We start from the raw sequence: 20,904 nt of genomic DNA, 5'->3' as shown, positions 1-20,904 counted from the left end.
GCCATAGTGTCACTGGACCCCCCTGTCTCAGCCCCAAGGTTTTACGCTGCTATATTATTGTGCCAGGAGAGTAGGGTCAGTTCTCCTGCTTCTTTGTAAATCCTTGTTAATCTAAGGAATGCGCTCTCTATATTTTCCTTGTCTCCTGCTCCATTTATACTTAGGAGGACATGAGATCTTGGAATACAACACATGTCAGGAGTATGAGCCTCTAAAGACTCGTTGCTGTCCCTGTCCAAAGTCCTCCTGTCCAAAGTCCATTTATTATAATGTTTTGTCTTACTTCAATGGTCTCCTGGAGTTTATAGTTGACCAATTATCACTACATCACTGATATTAGTACAGAAATGCAAGTATGTTATAATCAATGTGAATGTTATATTACTGTACAATCATTGGTGAGCTTCATTCAGGTTTGTTTGTTTGCATACAATGATAAACTCATGGTATAGTATTTTGTGCGGTTTTAAAAACAGAAAAATGCAGTAAATGAGCATCAACTTTACAACTAAGACAATACCTTAGAGAAAGGTCTAATGGTTTTTCATTCTAAAAGTGCATATATAACATATATAATATTTCTATCAAATACTTTGTTTTTGACTGAATGATGAAATACAAGGTTTGTGGTTGAAGTGGACTGGTGTGGTAAAATTGGCCAGGGCAATGTTAAAGTAGATATCCCTAATTTGTGTCTAGGTCATAGAAATGTGTTGAATTACAGCAGCAATGCATTCAAACCAACTCTCTCAGTTACTCTGCAAGGTTTACTTTTGGTGTACCGGCTTCCAAAAACAGTTTTTAGATATTTCAATTAAAAATAACATTATTTAGATGACACAACAATTCCCTACACCATTCAGTTCTATTCTCACTTTAACAGAAATGAATTGAACATTATAGAATTTTAGCAACCAAGAAATGCCAGAGGGAATTTGCTTTCATTTGTCTGCCATTGCTCATTTGTGGAGAGGTGACTGCGTGTCTAAATGATGCCAATGGAACAGAGGGAGTGTGCAGCTTTTCAATTTGAGAACAGAATGTTGCGCCTTCTGTTGACCAATAGAAATTGTGCAATTTAGGATGGATTTTCTATTCACTGTTGTGGAAATCCACTCAAAAATAAGAAAATTACTGAAATGATTGGGTAGGAATTTCAGATTTAGTAAAAAGGCTGACAAAAGAAACATCTGTAGCGTTGTTACTTGAAATAATACTTTTTTTTTATATTATACCTGAAAAATATAATAATGTGAGTCAAAAAAAATTATTGTAAGTAGACTACTGATTGGTTAACACATCCTTCCTTAATCTGTCCATCTGTCGAAGTTCAAACTCCTCAGGAATATTTAGCACTGGGCAGCTGCTTTGATGTGATGCCGTAAAAACACACTCTAAATCTCCCACATTATGGTGTTGACAAAAATAACAAAAACTGTAGGGGGAGGTTATCTTTCAGACTGTTCAACAATCCAGGAATTTTAGAGGAGTTAAGATTTTGAAAAAGGGTGTTTCCCCTGTTAATGTCAAAAAGTGTAAAATTGCATCACAGGCACTCTTTTTCCATTTCACCTAAAATGCTGAACTTCTGAGGCACTGACGGTAAAAGGGAGTTTGACAGAGATGTAGATCTCAGGTGGGGAACTCAGCAGAGAATATAGGTAGTGTCCTAAATGGCACACTATTCCCTATATAGTGCCCTTCATTTGACAAGTGCAGAGAAAAGAGGATAGGAGAGCAATTGACTAGAGTGCTGCACTTGACTCTGACTGATTGATTGCCATATACACCTGCACTCCACTCCTACTCTTCTACCTTCTTTGCTGCTTAGCCGAAACTGACTTGGTGGAGGCAGGTGGGGGGAAATTAAAGGAATGATTTAAAACTCAACAATGTAAAGTATGTGTGTGATATTTTTCTGTGCATTTCATTTATTACTATAAGATCCTGCAATATGTGACGACTGCGACCTCTGCTGGTTCACCTCCCCCTGCAGCGGGCGGGCCCCAGCGGTCGACGTCACCGGCCTTCTGACACCACCGTCTCATCATACATTTCACCTGTGTCTCGTTTAGTGCACCTGTTCCTCATCATCGCTGTTTCCCCCGGTATATATGTTCCCTCTGCTCCCCCTGTCTTTGTGTGTGATTGTTCTCTGCCACTGTCAGAAGCTGTATGCGTTTATGAAAGACGCTCGTTCTGTTTATCTTTTTCTATTCATATATAAAAACCTTCATCCGCCACGCCTTCTCCGGTTCCTCCTTGCTTCCTCAACCTAAGCCGTGACAGAATCACATACCTCTTCAAGAAAACAGCAAGGATATGGAGCCCGAAGGAGCTACAGGCGAGGTCGGTGTTGCGGAGGCGGTCCAGGTGCATTCAACAATGCTGGCCAGCCTAGGCGCCGCGATGGACAATGTTCTGAAAGCGGTGCAGCGCCTAGAGCTGAGCCAGCAGCACCCCGCAACACCGGCCGTCTCTCCGCCGGCCCCAGCCTCGCCACCAGCCATGGGGCCGTTGCATCTCCCTTTGCCTAGGGATTACAACGGGGCGGCGGACCGCTGCCAGGGATTCCTATTGCAACTGGACATCGCGCTCCAGGCGATGCACCCTGCGCCGACCGAGGCACAGAAGATCACCTCGCTCTTCTCCTGCCTTTCCGGAAAAGCCCTGGAGTGGGCCACAGCCGTCTGGAACACCGAGCAGCCCACCCAGGGCAGCTACGCCGAGTTCACCCGCCGCTTCCGAGCCGTGTTTGACCACCCGCACGAAGGAAGAGAGGCGGGTGAACGGCTGTTCCACCTTCGGCAGGGGACGAGGTCGGCGCAGGAGTTTGCACTGGAGTTCCGGACCCTGGCAGCGGGATCAGGGTGGAACGAACGGGCTCAAATCGACCACTACCGTTGTAGCCTTCGCGAGGACGTCCGGAGGGAGCTAGCCTGTCGAGACGTGTCCCTCTCCTTCGACCAGCTGGTTGACATGTCCATCCGTCTCGACAACCTGCTGGCTGCCCGAGGACGTCCCGGAAGAGGCCCGTCCGTTCCACCCTGCCAACCCGACACCGCCGTCCCCATGGAATTGGGGGCGGCTGCACTGCCGGGCAGATGTCGGGGAGGGCAGGTGCGGAGTGCCTCCAAGGGACAACGAGGCCGTACCACGGCACCACACCGCACCTCCCTCCCTGAGTCGAGAGGCGACAGGCATGGCACTTCCGCGTCACCCCAGGTAGCACATGCACATTCGCCACTAACCTCTTCCCTCTCTATGTGCACTGTCCCTGTTAGGTTCCCCGGCTTTCCACGGCTTTCCCGGTGTAAGGCGCTGGTAGACTCAGGCGCAGCTGGGAATTTCATGGATAGGTCTTTTGCCCTGCGGTCACGCATACCCCTCCAGGCCCTCGACACCCCCCTGCCCGTGAGAGCTTTAGACAGCCGGCCACTAGGGTCAGGTCTGGTCACGAGTTGCACTGTTCCCCTCCTCCTGATTACCGACAACCGACACAGCGAAACCATTTCATTTCACGTCATCGACTCACCCACGTTCCCAGTCGTTTTAGGTTTCCCCTGGTTGTCCCTACACGACCCCGTCATCTCCTGGTCTAGTCGACGTCTGTCGGGGTGGTCGCGGAAGTGCCAGGGTAGGTGTTTGGGTGTTTCCGTTGGCTCGACCTCGGTGGAAAGTCCAGACAGTGCTCCCGCCGTGCCCATTCCCCCCGAATACAGGGACTTGGCTACGGTTTTCTCCAAGGCCAAGGCTGCTGTGTTGCCACCACACCGGCTGGGGGATTGTGCGATAGACCTCGTTGACGGAGCCGCACTCCCGAAGGGTCACGTGTATCCACTGTCCCGCACCGAAACGGAGACTATGAACGCCTACGTTACGGAAACGTTGGAACAGGGCTACATTAGGCCCTCCAAGTCACAGGTCTCCTCGAGTTTCTTTTTTGTGAAAAAGAAGGACGGTGGTTTGCGCCCGTGCATTGATTACCGGGCGCTGAACAAGATCACCATTCCGTTCCGCTACCCTCTCCCTTTGATCTCTGCGGAGGTGGAGAGGATGCACGGGGCCCGCTTTTTCACCAAATTAGACCTCAGGAGTGCCTATAACCTGGTGCGTATCCGGGAAGGAGACGAGTGGAAAACTGCCTTTAGTACCACGTCCGGCCATTACGAGTATTTAGTGATGCCGTATGGGTTGATGAATGCTCCTTCAGTCTTCCAGTCCTTCGTCAACGACGTATTCCGGGACTTGTTGTGCGAAGGAGTGGTAGTGTATATTGATGACATCTTGATATTCACTGCCACCCGCGCCAAACATGTCTCGTTAGTGCGCAGAGTGCTGGCTCGACTGCTGGAGCATGACCTGTACGTGAAAGCCGAGAAGTGTCTGTTTTTCCAGTCGTCTGTGTCCTTCCTGGGATATCACTTTTCCAGCGCAGGTGTGGCTATGGAGGAGCCTCACATTGATGCCGTGCGTAATTGGCCGACCCCAACCACGGTTAAGGACGTGCAACGTTTCTTAGGCTTCTCTAATTACTACAGGAGGTTTATCCGGGGCTTTAGCCAGGTCGCGGCTCCGATCACCTCCCTTCTGAAGGGGGGGGCGACCCGGTTGCGGTGGACCGTGGAGGCGGAGCGGGCGTTTGTGGAACTGAAACACCGTTTCACCACCGCTCCGGTCCTGGCCCATCCCGACCCGTCGCTCCAGTTCATCGTGGAGGTGGACGCGTCCGATTGTGGGCTCGGTGCCATCCTCTCCCAACGGACGGGGTGTCGTAACACGCTCCGTCCCTGTGCCTTCTTCTCCCAGAAGCTCAGTGCGGCGGAGCGGAACTACGACATAGGTGATCGTGAGCTGCTGGCCGTGGTTCGAGCCCTGTCGGCGTGGAGGCACTGGTTAGAGGGGGCTAAACACCCTTTCCTCGTCTGGACTGACCACCGGAACCTGGAGTACATGCGGGCAGCGAGGAGGCTGACCCCTCGCCAGGCAAGGTGGGCTATGTTTTTCACCCGGTTTGTGTTTACTCTTACCTACAGGCCGGGGAGTAAGAACATCGGGGCTGACGCGCTGTCCCGCCAGCATGACACGGAGGAGAGGCCAGTGGATGATGCTCCTGTGCTCCCGGAGTCATGCATCGTGGCACCGGTGGTATGGGAACTGGACGCGGACATCGCCGGAGCGCAGCGCGACGAGCCCTCTCCGCCCACATGCCCTGAGGGCCGTACGTATGTGCCGGCGTCTGTCCGCGACCGCCTCATCTACTGGGCGCATACATCTCCCTCCTCCGGTCATCCTGGCATCGGGCCAACAGTGCGCGCCCTGGCCGGTAAGTACTGGTGGCCCACTTTAGCCAAGGACGTGAGGGTATACGTCTCTTCCTGCTCGGTGTGCGCCAAGAGTAAGGCACCCCAGCACCTACCTGTGGGCAAGTTGCACCCCTTGCCCATTCCACAACGACCATGGTCCCACCTTTCTGTTGATTTTTTGACTGATCTCCCCCCTTCCCAGGGCCATACCACCATCCTGGTCGTTGTGGATCGGTTCTCGAAGTCCTGCCGCCTCTTGCCTCTGCCCGGCCTTCCTACTGCCCTACAGACCGCGGAGGCCCTGTTTACACACGTCTTCCGGCACTATGGGGTGCCCGAGGACATCGTGTCTGACCGGGGTCCCCAATTCACGTCCAGGGTGTGGAAAGCGTTTATGCAGCACCTGGGGATCTCGGTCAGCCTGACCTCGGGCTACCATCCCCAGTCCAACGGGCAGGTGGAGCGGGTAAACCAAGAAGTGGGTAGGTTCCTCCGGTCCTACTGCCAGGACCGGCCGGGGGAGTGGGCAGAGTTTCTGCCGTGGGCAGAATATGCACTGAATTCTCTGCACCACTCCTCCACGGGCGTGACGCCTTTCCAGTGCGTACTGGGCTACCAGCCGGTCCTGGCACCCTGGACGCCGAGCCAGACCGGTACCCCTGCGGTGGACGACTGGTTCCGGCGGGCAGCGGGCACATGGGAGGCAGTACAATCCCGCCTCCGGCTCGCTGTCCGCCGTCAAAAGACCTCTGCGGACCGCCACCGCGGGGAGGCCCCGGTGTATCGGCCGGGCGACCGGGTCTGGCTCTCGTCCAGGGACCTGCCCCTCCGCCTGCCCTGCCGGAAGCTGGCCCCGCGGTTTGTGGGGCCCTTTAAAGTCCTGAGGAGAGTCAACGAGGTAACATATCGGTTACACCTTCCCCCCGACTACCGTATTAATCCCTCGTTCCATGTGTCTCTCCTCAGGCCGGTGGTGGATGGTCCCCTTCAGGGGTGTGAGGTGCGGGAGGTACCCCCTCCCCCTCTGGACATCGAGGGGGCCCCGGCGTACTCTGTCCGCTCCATCATCGACTCGAGGCGCCGGGCGGGGGGCCTCCAGTACCTCGTGGAGTGGGAGGGGTACGGCCCGGAGGAGCGGAGCTGGGTTCCGGTGAAGGACGTCCTGGCTCCCGTCCTTGTCCGCGACTTCCATCAGCGTCGGCCGGATCGCCCTGCTCCGCGCCCCCCGGGTCGGCCCCGGGGCCGGTGTCGTCGCGCGGCTGGGGCCGCGCGTCAGAGGGGGGGTACTGTGACGACTGCGACCTCTGCTGGTTCACCTCCCCCTGCAGCGGGCGGGCCCCAGCGGTCGACGTCACCGGCCTTCTGACACCACTGTCTCATCATACATTTCACCTGTGTCTCGTTTAGTGCACCTGTTCCTCATCATCGCTGTTTCCCCCGGTATATATGTTCCCTCTGCTCCCCCTGTCTTTGTGTGTGATTGTTCTCTGCCACTGTCAGAAGCTGTATGCGTTTATGAAAGACGCTCGTTCTGTTTATCTTTTTCTATTCATATATAAAAACCTTCATCCGCCACGCCTTCTCCGGTTCCTCCTTGCTTCCTCAACCTAAGCCGTGACACAATATCTACACTCACTTGTTGCCCTCTGAAGCAAATGCAATGCCGTTCTAGTTCTTAACACGCAGCTCGCTCAAGCAGGAAGTCTGTACTATAAACCTTACGCGCCAGAGGGAATGCATTCTCTGGTCTTCTACCTTGTATCAGCTCATAGGTGCCACAAAGAGCCAAGTGGGCCAGACAACCATATTTGATAGCTAGCCCACCAAGATCAATGTCCATACAACCTCATTCCAATCAAAACTGCAATACCATGTAACAAACTCTTGAAGGCTGACATATTTCTTGATTAGAGTAGGGGCTTTTGTCTGGCACAACCTCATATTTATAATTAAGTAAAACAATCAAGGATGACATCTTAAAAGCTTTGTGACTCAGATGCACTTGAAAACAATATATATAAATTTGAAAATCCTACTATTTGATTTGGTTAATAATAACAACGTCTATGTATACAATGTCTAAATTTTGACACACGTTATTTGAAAAAATGGTTGGTTAACAGTCAGTTTTCAATTTGATCAAATTCGCCTGAATTAAAGATTAATTGAAGATCAACCTAATAAACAATGATAATTTAATGGATTTGTGTTGATCTTACCAATGATCAATAATCAATAATCGATAATCGAGAAAGGGCACAGTATTTATTTGTATTTACACTTAGCACTCAATTAGACAAATTCTTAGGCACCTGAAAGTCGAACTAATACTATTTCAGCTACCTAGGACTTTTACACAGTGCTTTGTGCTTTATTCCTCAGTGCACACTGAGAACACAGGGATTTGGCAGTCCACAGTGCAGTGTAGATGTGAGCTGTCAATCAAGTAGCACAGGATCAAGGCTCACTGTTGCTATGTCCACCATATTTCTTAAAATCAGGCTACTTTGAAAACCACATTGCAGTTGAAACTATATTGGTCTCAGGTAGATTTTTGGGTTGCTTCTAAATTGAACATTGGCCACCATGGCATTGCTTTTTAAAAAGATCTGTCTTATAATTTCACTGTGACCTGCTGCTAACTATCAGGTAGTAAGCCAGATTGAGTAGTATGGAGTGAGTGAGGAGAAAGTCAGAGGAGTGTGTGTCAGTATGTGTTGCGCCAGCACCATTCTCCTATATTTCCCATAGAATTGATTTAGTATATAGATTAAAATACAAAGACGGGAAGCAGGGGTGCTGAGTCATTGGCATAATGTTGACTTTGCTGCATCCACAAAGTTACAAATATGTTGCCTACAGATACAGATTTTCCCAAACCAAATAGTATTAGTAGGTTGCTGCGGTTATTATATTCCATAAACGCAAGTGACTCCTCTCCCGAAAAATAGAGACAGGCAGGCTTGTGTGATTGTGATTGGCCAGTCTACGAGACAGACAGGTTTGTGTGATTGTGATTGGCCAGTCTAGGAGACAGGCAGGTTTGTGTGATTGTGATTGGCCAGTCTAGGAGACAGGCAGGCTTGTGCGATGGTGATTGGCCAGTCTAGGAGACAGGCAGGCTTGTGTGTTTTGATTGGCCAATCTCGGAGACAGACAGATTTGTGTGATTGTGATTGGCCAGTCTAGGAGACAGGCAGGTTTGTGTGTTTGGCCAGTCTAGGAGACAGGCAGGCTTGTGTGATTGTGATTGGCCAGTCTGGGAGACAGGCAGGCTTGTGTGATTGTGATCGTGAGGAACAGGCATTTTCATTTGAGTCTACTGTCTGACATTGGTAGACACATCCCTTGTCTAATTGTGTAACTTCTAAAAACAACATACTGTTATGTTCACAACCTACTGCCATGGTTGTCTTTCACTTCCCTTAAAGCTGTGCCCAAATATGGTTTGTTTTGTAAAAGCTCATTTGAAAATGGACAAGTACTAAACGTTTCCATGCTATTTATTTCCATTCACTAAAAAACGTGCTCTGAAGACTGAGCCAAACCCAAAGCATATTTGGTGTCCAAAAGACATATTGTAAAGCAGCCCTGGGTTGTGTAAAATAAACAGTCACTGCCTGAAACGCTTAGCCTGTATAAAAGGTTTTAAATACCAATTCAATGCATTCATGGCATGTCATGGAGGTGGTCTACCTAATATAACACCTCCCCACTGTCCCTTGTAAACAACATTCCAACAACCTTGTCAACAAAAGTATCTGTTAACACTGCAACCTCCCTGCACACACATTCCTCGTGAACAAATCATGCTCAGATATTCACAATCTGTTTCATCTGCCACTTGCAACTTCTCAATTTTAAGATCTACTACAAACATAGTCATTTTGTAACTACCTATTAGGCAGAACATTGCCAGTTGGGTGTAAAGTGTCCAAAAACAGTACTTTCAGCATATAACACTGTAGTCCAGTCAAAACAGCTTAACCTAACTAAACGTTTCACCCCAATATGTATCATCATTGCATGCCTAAAAGACAAAGAATAAATAAATACATAAATATGTATAACATTTTAAATCAATAAATACATGTACTTGGTGGAAGAACTGAAATGCTCCTCCAGTGGTACTGAATAACCAAAAATAATTCATATTAGAACCAAAAACAAAATGGCCACCCACTGGTGTAGCAACATCTCCTGTACACAGGTCCCCTCCCCTCTTTAATCTGGGCCCTGTACATAGCAGGTTTCTGAGGGCCCCTACCCTCCTTATTCTGGGCCCTGTACATAGGAGGTCTCTGAGGGCCCCACTCCTCTTTATTCAAAATACAAACATTTTTGAGTGCCCCTCTACATGTTAGGCCCCTATATACTTAGTACCCCTTTTCCCCCGGTCAAACGCCACTGTGGCCAACCGGCACATGAATGCATAAAAATCTGGATATTTGTGACTTAAAGATAAATTGGTAAAATCATACGCTACCAAGACTAAACATATGCAAGATCATTGATATCGACCATATGACTGAGATCTCTTAATCTATCTGACACTGAAATGTAGTGTTCCCATAATTTAGGTGAGGGACGTGAGTCCTGGAAGCCCCGAGCGATATATCGCAGACAGTGGCACCATCTTGACTTCCCCTGGTCCGACTTGTCATACAGATCCAGCATTTGCGAATGTACACTGCGCTGATCGGCCAGTCTGATCGCGTGACGCCGCCGTGGATGAAGAACAAGACAACATCAAACGCCCTAACGCATGTCCGTGACAGACGTTCTTATCCCACATAGTTTCATTCACTTACGTACCTGACGTTGTCATGACGCTGGATGTAGATCTTGTGAAAGATCCTCTCCGGAGGCTTCAGAAAGTCCTCCTTCATCTCCATGGCAACATTCCTGGGTAACAGGCTCATGAGGAGGCGCTCCTAAAGCAAGAGGGGAAAAGCCAACAGGGAGAGTGGGTCCTGGTTAGAGCAGTGTACTAAACACAAAATGTTTAGTTATGCGTGCTACCTCCCGGGCTTTACAACTGGGAAAAAGTATGAAACGATGACTCAACACCCAGGGGAGAACGTTGGGAAATGGTACATGGGTCAAAGTTTTGGTCCATGGGTTCATCAGAGCAGATATGTTGCTGAGGATTACACACAGTGCAAGGCAACAACATGAAAAGAGAGATGGAACAAGGGTCTAATTATAGTAACTCTTGGTGTTTGATTCGATAATAATCAAACTAACTCGCCAGTCACGTAAAAAATCGTCACCTATCTTGTTCCATTGTCCTGTGTTTAATATTTTCTGTATTCAGAAAATGAATAGTAATGTGTTGATGTTCACAACAGGTGGATGCTACAAAACATTCATACGGGTGGATTACACAGCAACTCACTGCTGGTAGGGCACAAACCCCTGTAACTGATCCAAAGGCACAAGCCTGTCTGGTGTTTCATTTTCTCATGTTCTCCCATGTCACCCTGCTCCTCCATGCACTCCACTGGCACTTAGTTGACAATTAAATCTACTACAAGACCATGGTGCTTGTCTACAGAGGAGCAAGGGGAACTGCCTGTCCCTACCTTAAGGCAATGCTCAAACACCACATTCCTTACTAAGCTCTTTGTTTTGGCACATCTTGTCTTTTGGTGGTCCCACCCCAAAGGGAGAGCAAGTATTCAATATAATAAAAAATATAAAAAGGGTCAAGTGGGCTTTGAAATTGCTGCCATGTAAAATTTCATAAAATAAATAATTTGATATCAAAATGTCTGGAATCCATTGACTTGATCTCTCATAATGCAATTGATTATGATCTTTAATATAGTTTATATTAATGGGATTCTTTAATTTTTACAAGTTGGGTAGCATCTCCCAAAATGCAGCTATTTCTTTCATAAGATCTGTCTTTTCTATCGTTTCTAAATGTTGCTAATATGCATGCATTTACAAAACTAATGTAACCCGGTCTTTGTGCTGTTCTTGTCTATCAATGCATTATGTCATGTTATTTTTCTTTAAGAACCCCACGAAGAGTAGCTGCGGTATGAGCAAGAGCTAATGGGAATCCTAATCAACAAGCAAAATGTTAAGCCCAAATATAGACTACTATGAACACAGACATAGAACAGTAAAGTGCTTTCAGAACAGTCTGGGATGGTCTGCCTGTCCGGGATGGTCTGCCGGTCCGGGATGGTCTGCCCTAACTTAGTATGACATTAATCCCAGCATGCTCCAGTTCCTCTCTGGTCTTAACGAATGATGCCAGTCCTGACCTTAACAGCCACCAGGAGCTCAACAACACTACTAGTCATCACAGAATTTCTCAAGTAGGAGTGCTTTGTTGTTTTTAGATATTGATAAACGGACGGGTGGAAGGAATCCTAGAGCAGCCCTCCCACTCTGAGACACAATGAGTGCTGGCCATGTGACCCATGTTGGATGCGATGTAGCCAATGCTAATATCTTACTAGGAGAGTTAGCTAAAGCACAAACTGTTTGGACCCACAAGGATATACCATAAGAGAAAAGGGCATAAAAGACTGTACCTCCATGACTGCACTACAAAGAATGCACAACAACTTTGTTTTTGCCACATCAGTAGCAACAAGATCTGCAATGCAGATGAACTGTAGATGAACCATTTATATTGCTGTTAAAATTTTAAATAGAATGCATTGATGTTTATGGATTAGCCCAGGAGTCCCACAGAGGGTGGGGGATTTTGCCAGCAACATCCGTGTTCTGGTCTTAGTAAAAACATTTGGTTTCCTTGTTGCACTTTAGCGACTCCTTGTGGCGGCTCGAGCAGCGGTGAGCTCAATCGAGATAGAAGGCGATAGAGTGCTTTCCTTTTGGAATGTAGATTCCAGTAAAACCTGTCTGGTTGAACGAGCAGCTTGACATGAACCAGAATTACATTGGATGCGCTTTGGGAGATATCTCAACATCAACTGGAGTCTGCTTGGAGTGGCAGCAATGAAGCATGGCTTTGAGTAGGAGAACTGGGCAGAACGATGGGAGAAACTACAAACATATACAGGGTAGGTTACCTTTAAAATGTAATCAGTTACAATTACAAGTTACCTGTCCACATTTGTAATCAGTAATGTAACTTTTTGATTACTCAAACTCAGTAACGTAATCTGATTACTTTTAGATAACTTTCATATTAAGAGGCATTGGAAAACAAATAGGAACAGTCTAAAACCAACTGAACACCTGTTGCAGGATCAATCAATTTTAGAGTTTACGTAGCTGGCAAAAAACGGAATTTGCATTATACCTTATGGGTTGTGTAGGCTACAGCGCATTTAGAAATGGAATGATTGATTATCTGACCGACATTTAGCGTGTAATGTAAAGATTTAGCCCAGTCATATTGAAGTAAAAAGCAATGGTTTAGAAACCCAATTAATCCAATAGACCTCGATCTTCCAGAATCTGACTTCTTATCTTAGCATAACCTAAAATCTAATGATCCCCGTTCATCATTAGATTTTGGGTTAAGCCTGTTTTGTTGCCTAATCTATTAAATAATTCCTGTAAAAGTTATTCGGTGCAGCTCGTCCTGGACTTGTTGTTCGGTGCATTTGACAAATAAACCTTGAAACTTGAAAAAGATATAACACCAGGTAGGCCTATTGTTGTTCTGAGAATTATCATTGTTCTGAGAATTATGCGTCTAGATAACTAAATAAAATGTTATATGACTCTGTCATATAATATACTCTGTTTTTACCAGCCATCCAACCAACCCAATCCGGAGAGATTTAAACTAGCGCTTCCTCCATCACTAAACTGGTTATGCGCGTCCACCTTTACGCGCATGATGATCACACGCACACAACTGAGGCGCGTAATTCATGTTTTGGTTCAAATAACGACGTTTTTATAACATTAAATAATAAACTCAAACATACAACGTGTCATAATTATTTCGCGCACCAATTATTTTTCAATTTAAGTAATCCAAAAGTAATCATAATTTTCTTCCGATTACACTATATTTGATAACGAATTACAGTTACTGTTTTTTTGTGGAACTATGAAATTGTAGTAACGTATGATAGTTACAGTAAAAAGTGTATATATACATATTTGTATATATACATATTTAAATGAAATGATAAAGAAATGAGTATGATCATTTCTTTCTGAGAAGCATCCCCGTAGCATGATGCTTTCACCATGATTCTTCACCATAGGGATGGCATTAGCCAGGAGATAAGCAGTACATTGTTTTGCCAGACATAGCATTTGGCATTCTAATACTTTAATTTTGGCCAAAATATCCCACTGGTTCAGTTAATATTAGTCAAATGGCAGAATGGTTCAGTTATTATGAGCCAAATGGCAGACTGGTTCAGTTATTATGAGTCAAATGGCAAACTGATTCAGTTATTATGAGCCAAATTGAAGACTAGTTCAGTTATTATGAGACAAACAGTAGACTGGTTCAACTATAATGAGCAAACTGGCCGACTGGTTCAGCTATTTTGAGTAGAATGACAGTGATGTTCATGACACATTGCTGTTTGAAGATCCTAATCAGGGTGCTTTACGTATTTTAGTACCTAGATAAAATGGTGACCTTAAGCAGGCAGTGTGTGGATGTCATGAAAGCAATCTGCCTGTGTAATAATTACCTGTCAAAGCTCAGCCTGAAACTCCAGAATGGGAAAACAACACATCATCTGCTAATCTACATCTGTCTGTGTGTCTGTGTGTCTGTGTGTGTATATATATGTATGTCAGTCTTTGATTCACATCTATATGTAAATGTGGGGACCTGGTGTCTTCACAAAGACAGGAAAAACTGAAAACTGTGTCCTCATTTGAGGGGAATGTTTTAGTTTTACGAATTATTGGTTATGTTTAGGGTTGAGGGTTAGAGTCAGTGGTAGGGTCAGGTCTCAGATTCACACAAGGATAGAAAGACAAATGTGTGTGTCTCTGGGTATGGATGGGCGTGGGGGAGTAGCTGACTGAATGAATGCATGTGTGTGCATCTGTGGGTGTGTGTGTGTGTGTGTGTCTGACCAACGACTAAGAAGGGAAATTACGAGGAAATGGTTCATTGTACTCACTAATAGAACACTGGCTTTCACCAGAAATGCACCATATATATCTTAACCTTGTTATGGATACCGTCACAGTTTCAGCTCACTAGTCATATTTTATTCACCCGGCTGTCCATAATGTCATTCATTTAACTGCATTGCACTAACACCTGTGCCCTCTGATAGGCCGTTTTGCTTCCAACCTTGACTTCATGTCATTTGAATCTGATCTGTAAAAGTAAGACAGGTTGACTGGGGAGAAACTAAAAGTAATAAAGGAAGCAGCGTCTCACAAACGAGGCCAGCTGGCCTAATAGACAGATTATCACCACCTTCTGTTAAGAATGGCGTTCACACAGCTAGGACAGAACTGCCCAGAACACACGTACATTATAATAAAAATATCATATGATAATTTAGTAGCAATTAAAACAATATACTATATATTTTCCATTGACATTAAAGTGCCATTGACGATTAAAATTAAATTCCTATAGATATTTTTAAGACTTGGCTTAATCTGTGACTGGGAATGTTTGGGTTAGTATGTATAATCGGAGAATAATAAAAATAATGAAACACTGTCTGACACATTTCTGAACTTGAGGTCCGTAAGCAGTATTATGTGCAACATGCATGAGAACTGATAAGAACAACATGGTTCATTTATTGTGTTCATTTACCCTATCCTAACCCTGTTAGATTAGAGGGGCTAATGACAGTATGTTTGGTTAGCATGCACCATAGCCCTGTCCTTGTTTAGGGTATTGATAGATTTGTCTTCCTAGTCACCACTGGGGTGGTGGGTTGTATTTGCTAGCCACAACGCTAGCTTTGCTCAACTTGCCTTTTCTTTGTATGTGATTGTGACTTAGTCTGCTGCAAGTTTGTTTATTTGTTTGTGTAAGCTCTCTATACAATATTGTGTTTCCATGTATTAAAATAGTGACACTTTTTACAGCCATGAGAGCCTCTAACTCACCTGTTTCTCATTCTCATCCTCCAGTCGGAGCCTCTCCTCTATGCAGTTCCTAGCCTGTAGGAAGACCTTCCTCTGGGTACGCTCAGTGAGCACCCTGACAAACACGCCAGACAGGTTGACACTGGTGAACAGCACAGCATTGGCCACCAGCTGCAAATCACACAGGACAGGAACAGACATGCCGGGGGGGGGGGGGGGGTTGGGTAAGGAGGTGGGTTAGGAGGGGTTATTATTGTTACCATTAGTTATTAATGTAGCATTATTTAAACTGGTTTGTTTGTTTGTTGTTTGTGTGTGTGTTTGCTTAATGTGAAGGCTGAATTGTGATTTCCTTAGTATTGTGATTTCTCAGTACAAAATAAATAGATTTCAAATGAAGAATTGCTTAACATTCTTTTTTTCTGTCTTTCTGATCTGCTTTTCATTCCTTCATCCAGTCTGTCTAAATGTATATAATATTTCCTTTCATTTATGAACTGTAAAAACCACATTGATCCCAAAGTCAACTTGCAAATTAAAATAAAATCTATCAAAATGCTTATTCAAAACCACTTCAACTGACCCATTTCAAATGCAGCCTAGTTGTCTGTATGTGTGGTATAAATGAAGCCCACTTAAAAGGCTCTTTATGTTCAGTCAGCTACTTGTCTGTAAGTGAAGAGGATACACGAATATTGATGGAAGACCACAGTGTGTATCCCAAAGAACCTTCTGTTGCCTGTATCACCATGACAGTAATTGGACATCTGAACAACATAATGATTAGCTTTCAGTTTAATGTAGATATGAATGCCATTCAGATTGGATAATACATTCTCATAATTAGCAGTGACTCAGGGAACCCTGGATTTCCTTATGAAACGTTTGCTAGTCAAGCATTCTTAGCTAAATGGGATACTTCAGGGAACTTTTAAATGGTTTAAATGGTTTAACAGGTGGTTAGTTTAAGCCTGTAGTGAACTTAAGGCTTAGTAGTGGTGCTGGGTTAATGTATATTTATATTTTCGGTCACACGTTAGAGTAAGGGTCATTCTTCTGTTGCAAAGTGAGAAATAATAGAAGGCAAATGTTACACAGTTCACTGAGATTGAAAAAATCTTTAAAGTTAACAAACCCTGTAACTGTGTCTGGTATATCGTAATATTATAGGATAACAATGCGTGCATTTTTGCCAAGAAGAGCGAATGTGTCTTACTGACTGACTGACTGGCTGAGTGACTGACTGACACAGTACACCTTGTTAAATAAACAATACTGTAAACTATAGGTCAGGAGTTCGTATCTCCTCGCAGGCAAAGCAAAGTATGTATTATGAATTACTCAGTATAGACGAAAACTTTGCTGGCTAAAACCTTCAGTATGTACATTATTGCAAGCCGGAAATAAAACAGTTCACGGTTATGTTGCGACTGTTCTGGTGGATATTTGAAGTACGCATCCGTGCATGCTTTTGGGTCAGGATAGACAAACATTTGCTGGCTACAATATACATTAGTTACGTTATAGTAAGCCTTAACTTAAACTGTATACGGTTATATTGCGACTGTTTCTGGCATGGAAAAGTCCATCTTTAGTCTTGCTAGCAATTGCTCAATTCTTATGATTATTCTTAGGAAGTTAGTAGATACTAGTAAGCCTGTTACTGGCAAATAAGCTGTTCACGGCCAGTGGCAAAAGCAATACAGTTCATAGGCGCTATGGTGGAGGTAAACTTAATAAGAAATTTTAGTCAGTGTAACACAATCCTCAATGGAGTCTAGCGACTGCTGAAACTTGTAATGCCATTGCGTAGTGGTTAGACGTGGAAGACCTAAGTTCGAAATCTATTGAGAGCAGTGACGTTTATTAATTATTTCTGGTAGATTCCACGATTCTCTCATCTTTTCACTTGATGAAAAATGTAGTTATCGTTGCCTTTATTGATAGTTATTGTATAAATGTCAGTCACAAATGGAAAAAAAAGGTGTCGTTTTGCCATGAAAGAACAAAATATGTTCTTATGCCATGAAACTAAATAGCTTTGGCAGACTCGCTAGCAATTTTTCAATTCTTATGACTATTCCAGTAAGTTAGTAGATTCCGGTAAAGCTTATTACTGGCTAATACTCTGAAAACGGCCAGTGGCAAACGCCATTCATGGACGCTATTTGTGGTAGAGGTAAACTTAGTAAGGAATGTTAGTCAGTTTAACTGTATCAATGTCATTCACGAATGGCCAATTAACTGGTTCAGGATAGGGACAAGAGGTTATACTGACACCCCACAAATGTACAGCTCCGTGGTGTAGTGGTTAATGACACAGCCTTTCACGTGGGGGACCCGGGTTTGAATCTTGAGAATAGCGACACTTTCTATTGAATGCTGGCTGAACTAGGCTTGCCTGGTTCTCGTTATAGAAGGACAGACTTATTTATTTAACAGTGCAGTGTTGTGTGCACATGTAATAAACACAAAAGCATTATGATATGGAGTACTGATCAATGTGCCTGCGATTTGTTAGAAAAAACCCTGAGGCAGTAAATAACACTGTCCGAACAATGTCCCATTTTCGGTTGTATTGAATAATTTTACCTCCACGTTGTTATAGCAAATCCTGCTAACACTGATCACTACTCATCTTGCAATTGAAAATATAACAAAATGTAAGTAATGGAAAATGATGAGAGAACGAGTTGAGATCCTTCAATAGGCATAGCCAAGCAGTAGATGTGAAAAGTCCTTTTTAGTTCTGCTCCATTCCCTTTGTCACTTAACTTTATGGTGGTTACTGCACTGCATTCTCTGTTTGAATGTGATAACACTGGCAACAATCAGGTCATTGAATCTGGACTTCAGTTGAGGTCTGTGATTGCATGTGTTCAATTAGTTTAATTGAAGGTGTTGCATGGGTGGGCAATTGGATGGACAAGCAACATGTTTTACAGTCAATACAGTATTGTTTAACTAAAGAATGTACAGTATATACACCCTCCAGATCAATCAGTACATTTTTATAAATAATTCAAATTCAAATTTGATGGCCTGATTAGCAACTCTGTAATCATTTAGAATGCTTACAAACTTGCAATATTTGCATTTACATTTAAAGAGCAGAGCTCTTAATCACAATGACTTACAGTAGTGAGTGTAGACATTTGCATTTCTGTGTACTATCAAGGGTAATTTGTCTTGGTGATTCTAGTATGAAACGCAGGCACTTTTTAAGGAACTAGAAATATGCTTTGACAAGAAAAGCCTATGGTTAATCCTTAGGCCCAAGTATTTATACTCAGGGATATGATGATGTCATCATAATCCAATGTATGCCTATGCATGAATAAATCCTGAAAAAATATATTTTGTTTTTGAATTTGTTTTTATATAAATCAGGGCCCACCAGCCACATAAGAAGACACATTAAATATGTTTGTGGGGAAAATGTAAACCAGGTATAAAAATATTTAGAAATGTGGGTGTGCATCAGCCGTTTTTTCAACAGTCACTCAATTAGTAATTTCAGCTAACATTTGCAGATTGGTAGTTAGTGTATCCAGCAGCCTAAACTTGTAGCCTACTCCCCACAAGGGAAGACTCAATTGAATGCTCTGCCTTCCCCTCTTATGAAATGGTTTTTGATAGCAATGTGTATACAATTGCAGGGAATTGGCTGTCAATGTACACTAAGCAAAGCAAAAATTGTCTAATTGCAGAACACTTTATTTCAAACTAACATTTTCTTTCCACCATCAAAAGGGGGCCACAACCAGAATGCATTCAAAAGGCCCTAATATATATCTTTTAGACTGTGAGTGGTTTACATTGTATGTGTACATGTCTGTGTTATTTTGCATTGTATAATATTAGACGACTGAAAAGCTATATGAGGCGCATACCCTCCGCTGAGGATTTCAGCACAAGAGCGAGTGGTCAGCGCCCGCTGTTTGTAGTTTAATAGTCGGAGGATCGTGTAGCTGGAACACTAAAGCGTACCTGGGAAAGTATAACGGCCTTTCTCCCCAACACGGACAACAGCATTACAAAACACCAGCCAGTAAAAACAGTGAACAGTCCAACAATTCAACTGAACCAACAAACAAAAAGAAAAGTGTGGGACTTGCTTATGCAGGGCTGGTTACGGGTTTAAGTCGATAGAAATCCCTCTAATTGAAATACCCCCGACTATCAGGGGGTTCTAATGAGAGCCTGACTAGGAGTACAGAGCGAGGTCTTACCGGTCTCCAGAGCTTGTGTTTTCTGTCCGTAACCGATGTTGCTGTGACAATGAAGTGGGAAACCGCCACCATCATACCGAAAAGCACCGCAAGCAGCGTCCGCACCGGCAGCAGCAGGTACGCAACCAGAGTGACCAGCATGAGCTGCCATACACCCTGCTCAGGGGCGACAGGAGCCTCCACGCCGGCTGCGCCAAGCGCAAGGGGGAACGGGCAGCATAGGAGCGCGAAGGTAAAGCTAAAGAGCAACGCGAGCTTCGCTATCTGTTGAAGCTGCGTCACTTGCAAGTACTTCACATTGGTGACAATAAAGAGCGAAACGAACACCACGCAGTGAACCGGGTGCGAGCCCTTGGACACCGTGAGCCTAGGACCGGAAAGCAGCTCCATCAGCGCAAGCGACGAAGCGGCCACAATAAGCACCGCCAGTGCTTTGAGCGTGGAGGTCTGCTCCAGCTTCAGGTTGTAGTTTTGGAAGAGCGACTCGAGCTCTTTGCTGTCGAACTCGTCCTCACATGCGATGGCGCCGATGGTTGTACCCGCGGCGGCCGGACAGTGACCCTCTTTCCGCTGGGTCTGGACTCTTTCAAACGGAATTTCTTCCATGTTCGGGCCATTCATAAAGCGGGTTTACCGCGCGCGCACAGACTTTGCGTCGGTCCTTTTTTTCAGGAATTTCATTTGCCGTTTGCAGCCGATGCATAGACTACCCCTACTTGATTTCTGCGGCACGAGCTTGAGTGGAGGTGGTGTCAGCAGGAGTGACAGCGGAGCTGGCAATTTAATATCCTCACTGCACGCGCTGCTATCGACAGGTTAACTGTTTTGTCGTCGAGAAAGTAGCCTGAACCAATGTTCGTTGCTGGAGCGCCTTTTCCTCTCTCACTCTTTACGTCCCTCCTTCCCCTCAACTCTCCCTCCCCCTCACTCTCTCTCTTCACTCTCTCTTTTTCTCTCTGAAGGTGGACCACCTGCCGCGCCGTCTCAGCTTGGCCCCAGACATGGGTAACGTCGAGGTACCGGAGAGGAGGGAGATCCCTGCACGTTTCATTTGGTTGGGGTTCAACGGGATAACGCTTGCGCAGTGCACACTTCTAAACAAGGCACCTCTCCCAAAGACAAAGACGATCAAAAGAAAATTATATTTTTATTTGACAAAAACATGTCGAGCTGGTCCTAAATAGAGCCATCTTGCCTTAATAAACAAGCACCAACGCACAACAGGCTCCATATCTCTCTCTCTCCCTCCCTCCCTCCCTCCCTCCCTCACAAACACACACACACACACACACACACACACACGCACATACACAGAGAGCGATTAATAGATTGATATAGAT

At 45.0% G+C, this 20,904-nt stretch overlaps 1 protein-coding gene across 4 annotated transcripts in view; it reads right to left on the bottom strand.

Annotated features, from left to right (window-relative positions):
* adcy1a (adenylate cyclase 1a) overlaps nt 1-20,578 on the bottom strand; it is an 88,479-nt gene extending 67,901 nt beyond the window's left edge. For 2 of the 4 annotated variants that reach the window (XM_034293877.1, XM_034293876.1), the window contains exons 1-3: nt 19,565-20,571; nt 15,354-15,503; nt 10,122-10,240 (exon numbers count right to left, since the gene is read on the bottom strand). In XM_034293877.1, the coding sequence (XP_034149768.1) occupies nt 10,122-10,240; nt 15,354-15,503; nt 19,565-20,185 (890 nt within the window). In that variant the 5' untranslated portion in view covers nt 20,186-20,571. Of the gene's footprint in view, nt 1-10,121; nt 10,241-15,353; nt 15,504-19,564 lie in introns of all 4 variants that reach the window. The other 2 variants (XM_020049378.2, XM_010872438.5) reach the window with 2 other exon arrangements.
* Nucleotides 20,579-20,904: the final 326 nt, after the last annotated feature.

This window comes from Esox lucius, chromosome 8 (genome assembly GCF_011004845.1).
Source record: "Esox lucius isolate fEsoLuc1 chromosome 8, fEsoLuc1.pri, whole genome shotgun sequence".
NCBI lineage: Eukaryota > Metazoa > Chordata > Actinopteri > Esociformes > Esocidae > Esox > Esox lucius.
This window is presented reverse-complemented; position numbering and strand designations above follow the sequence as displayed.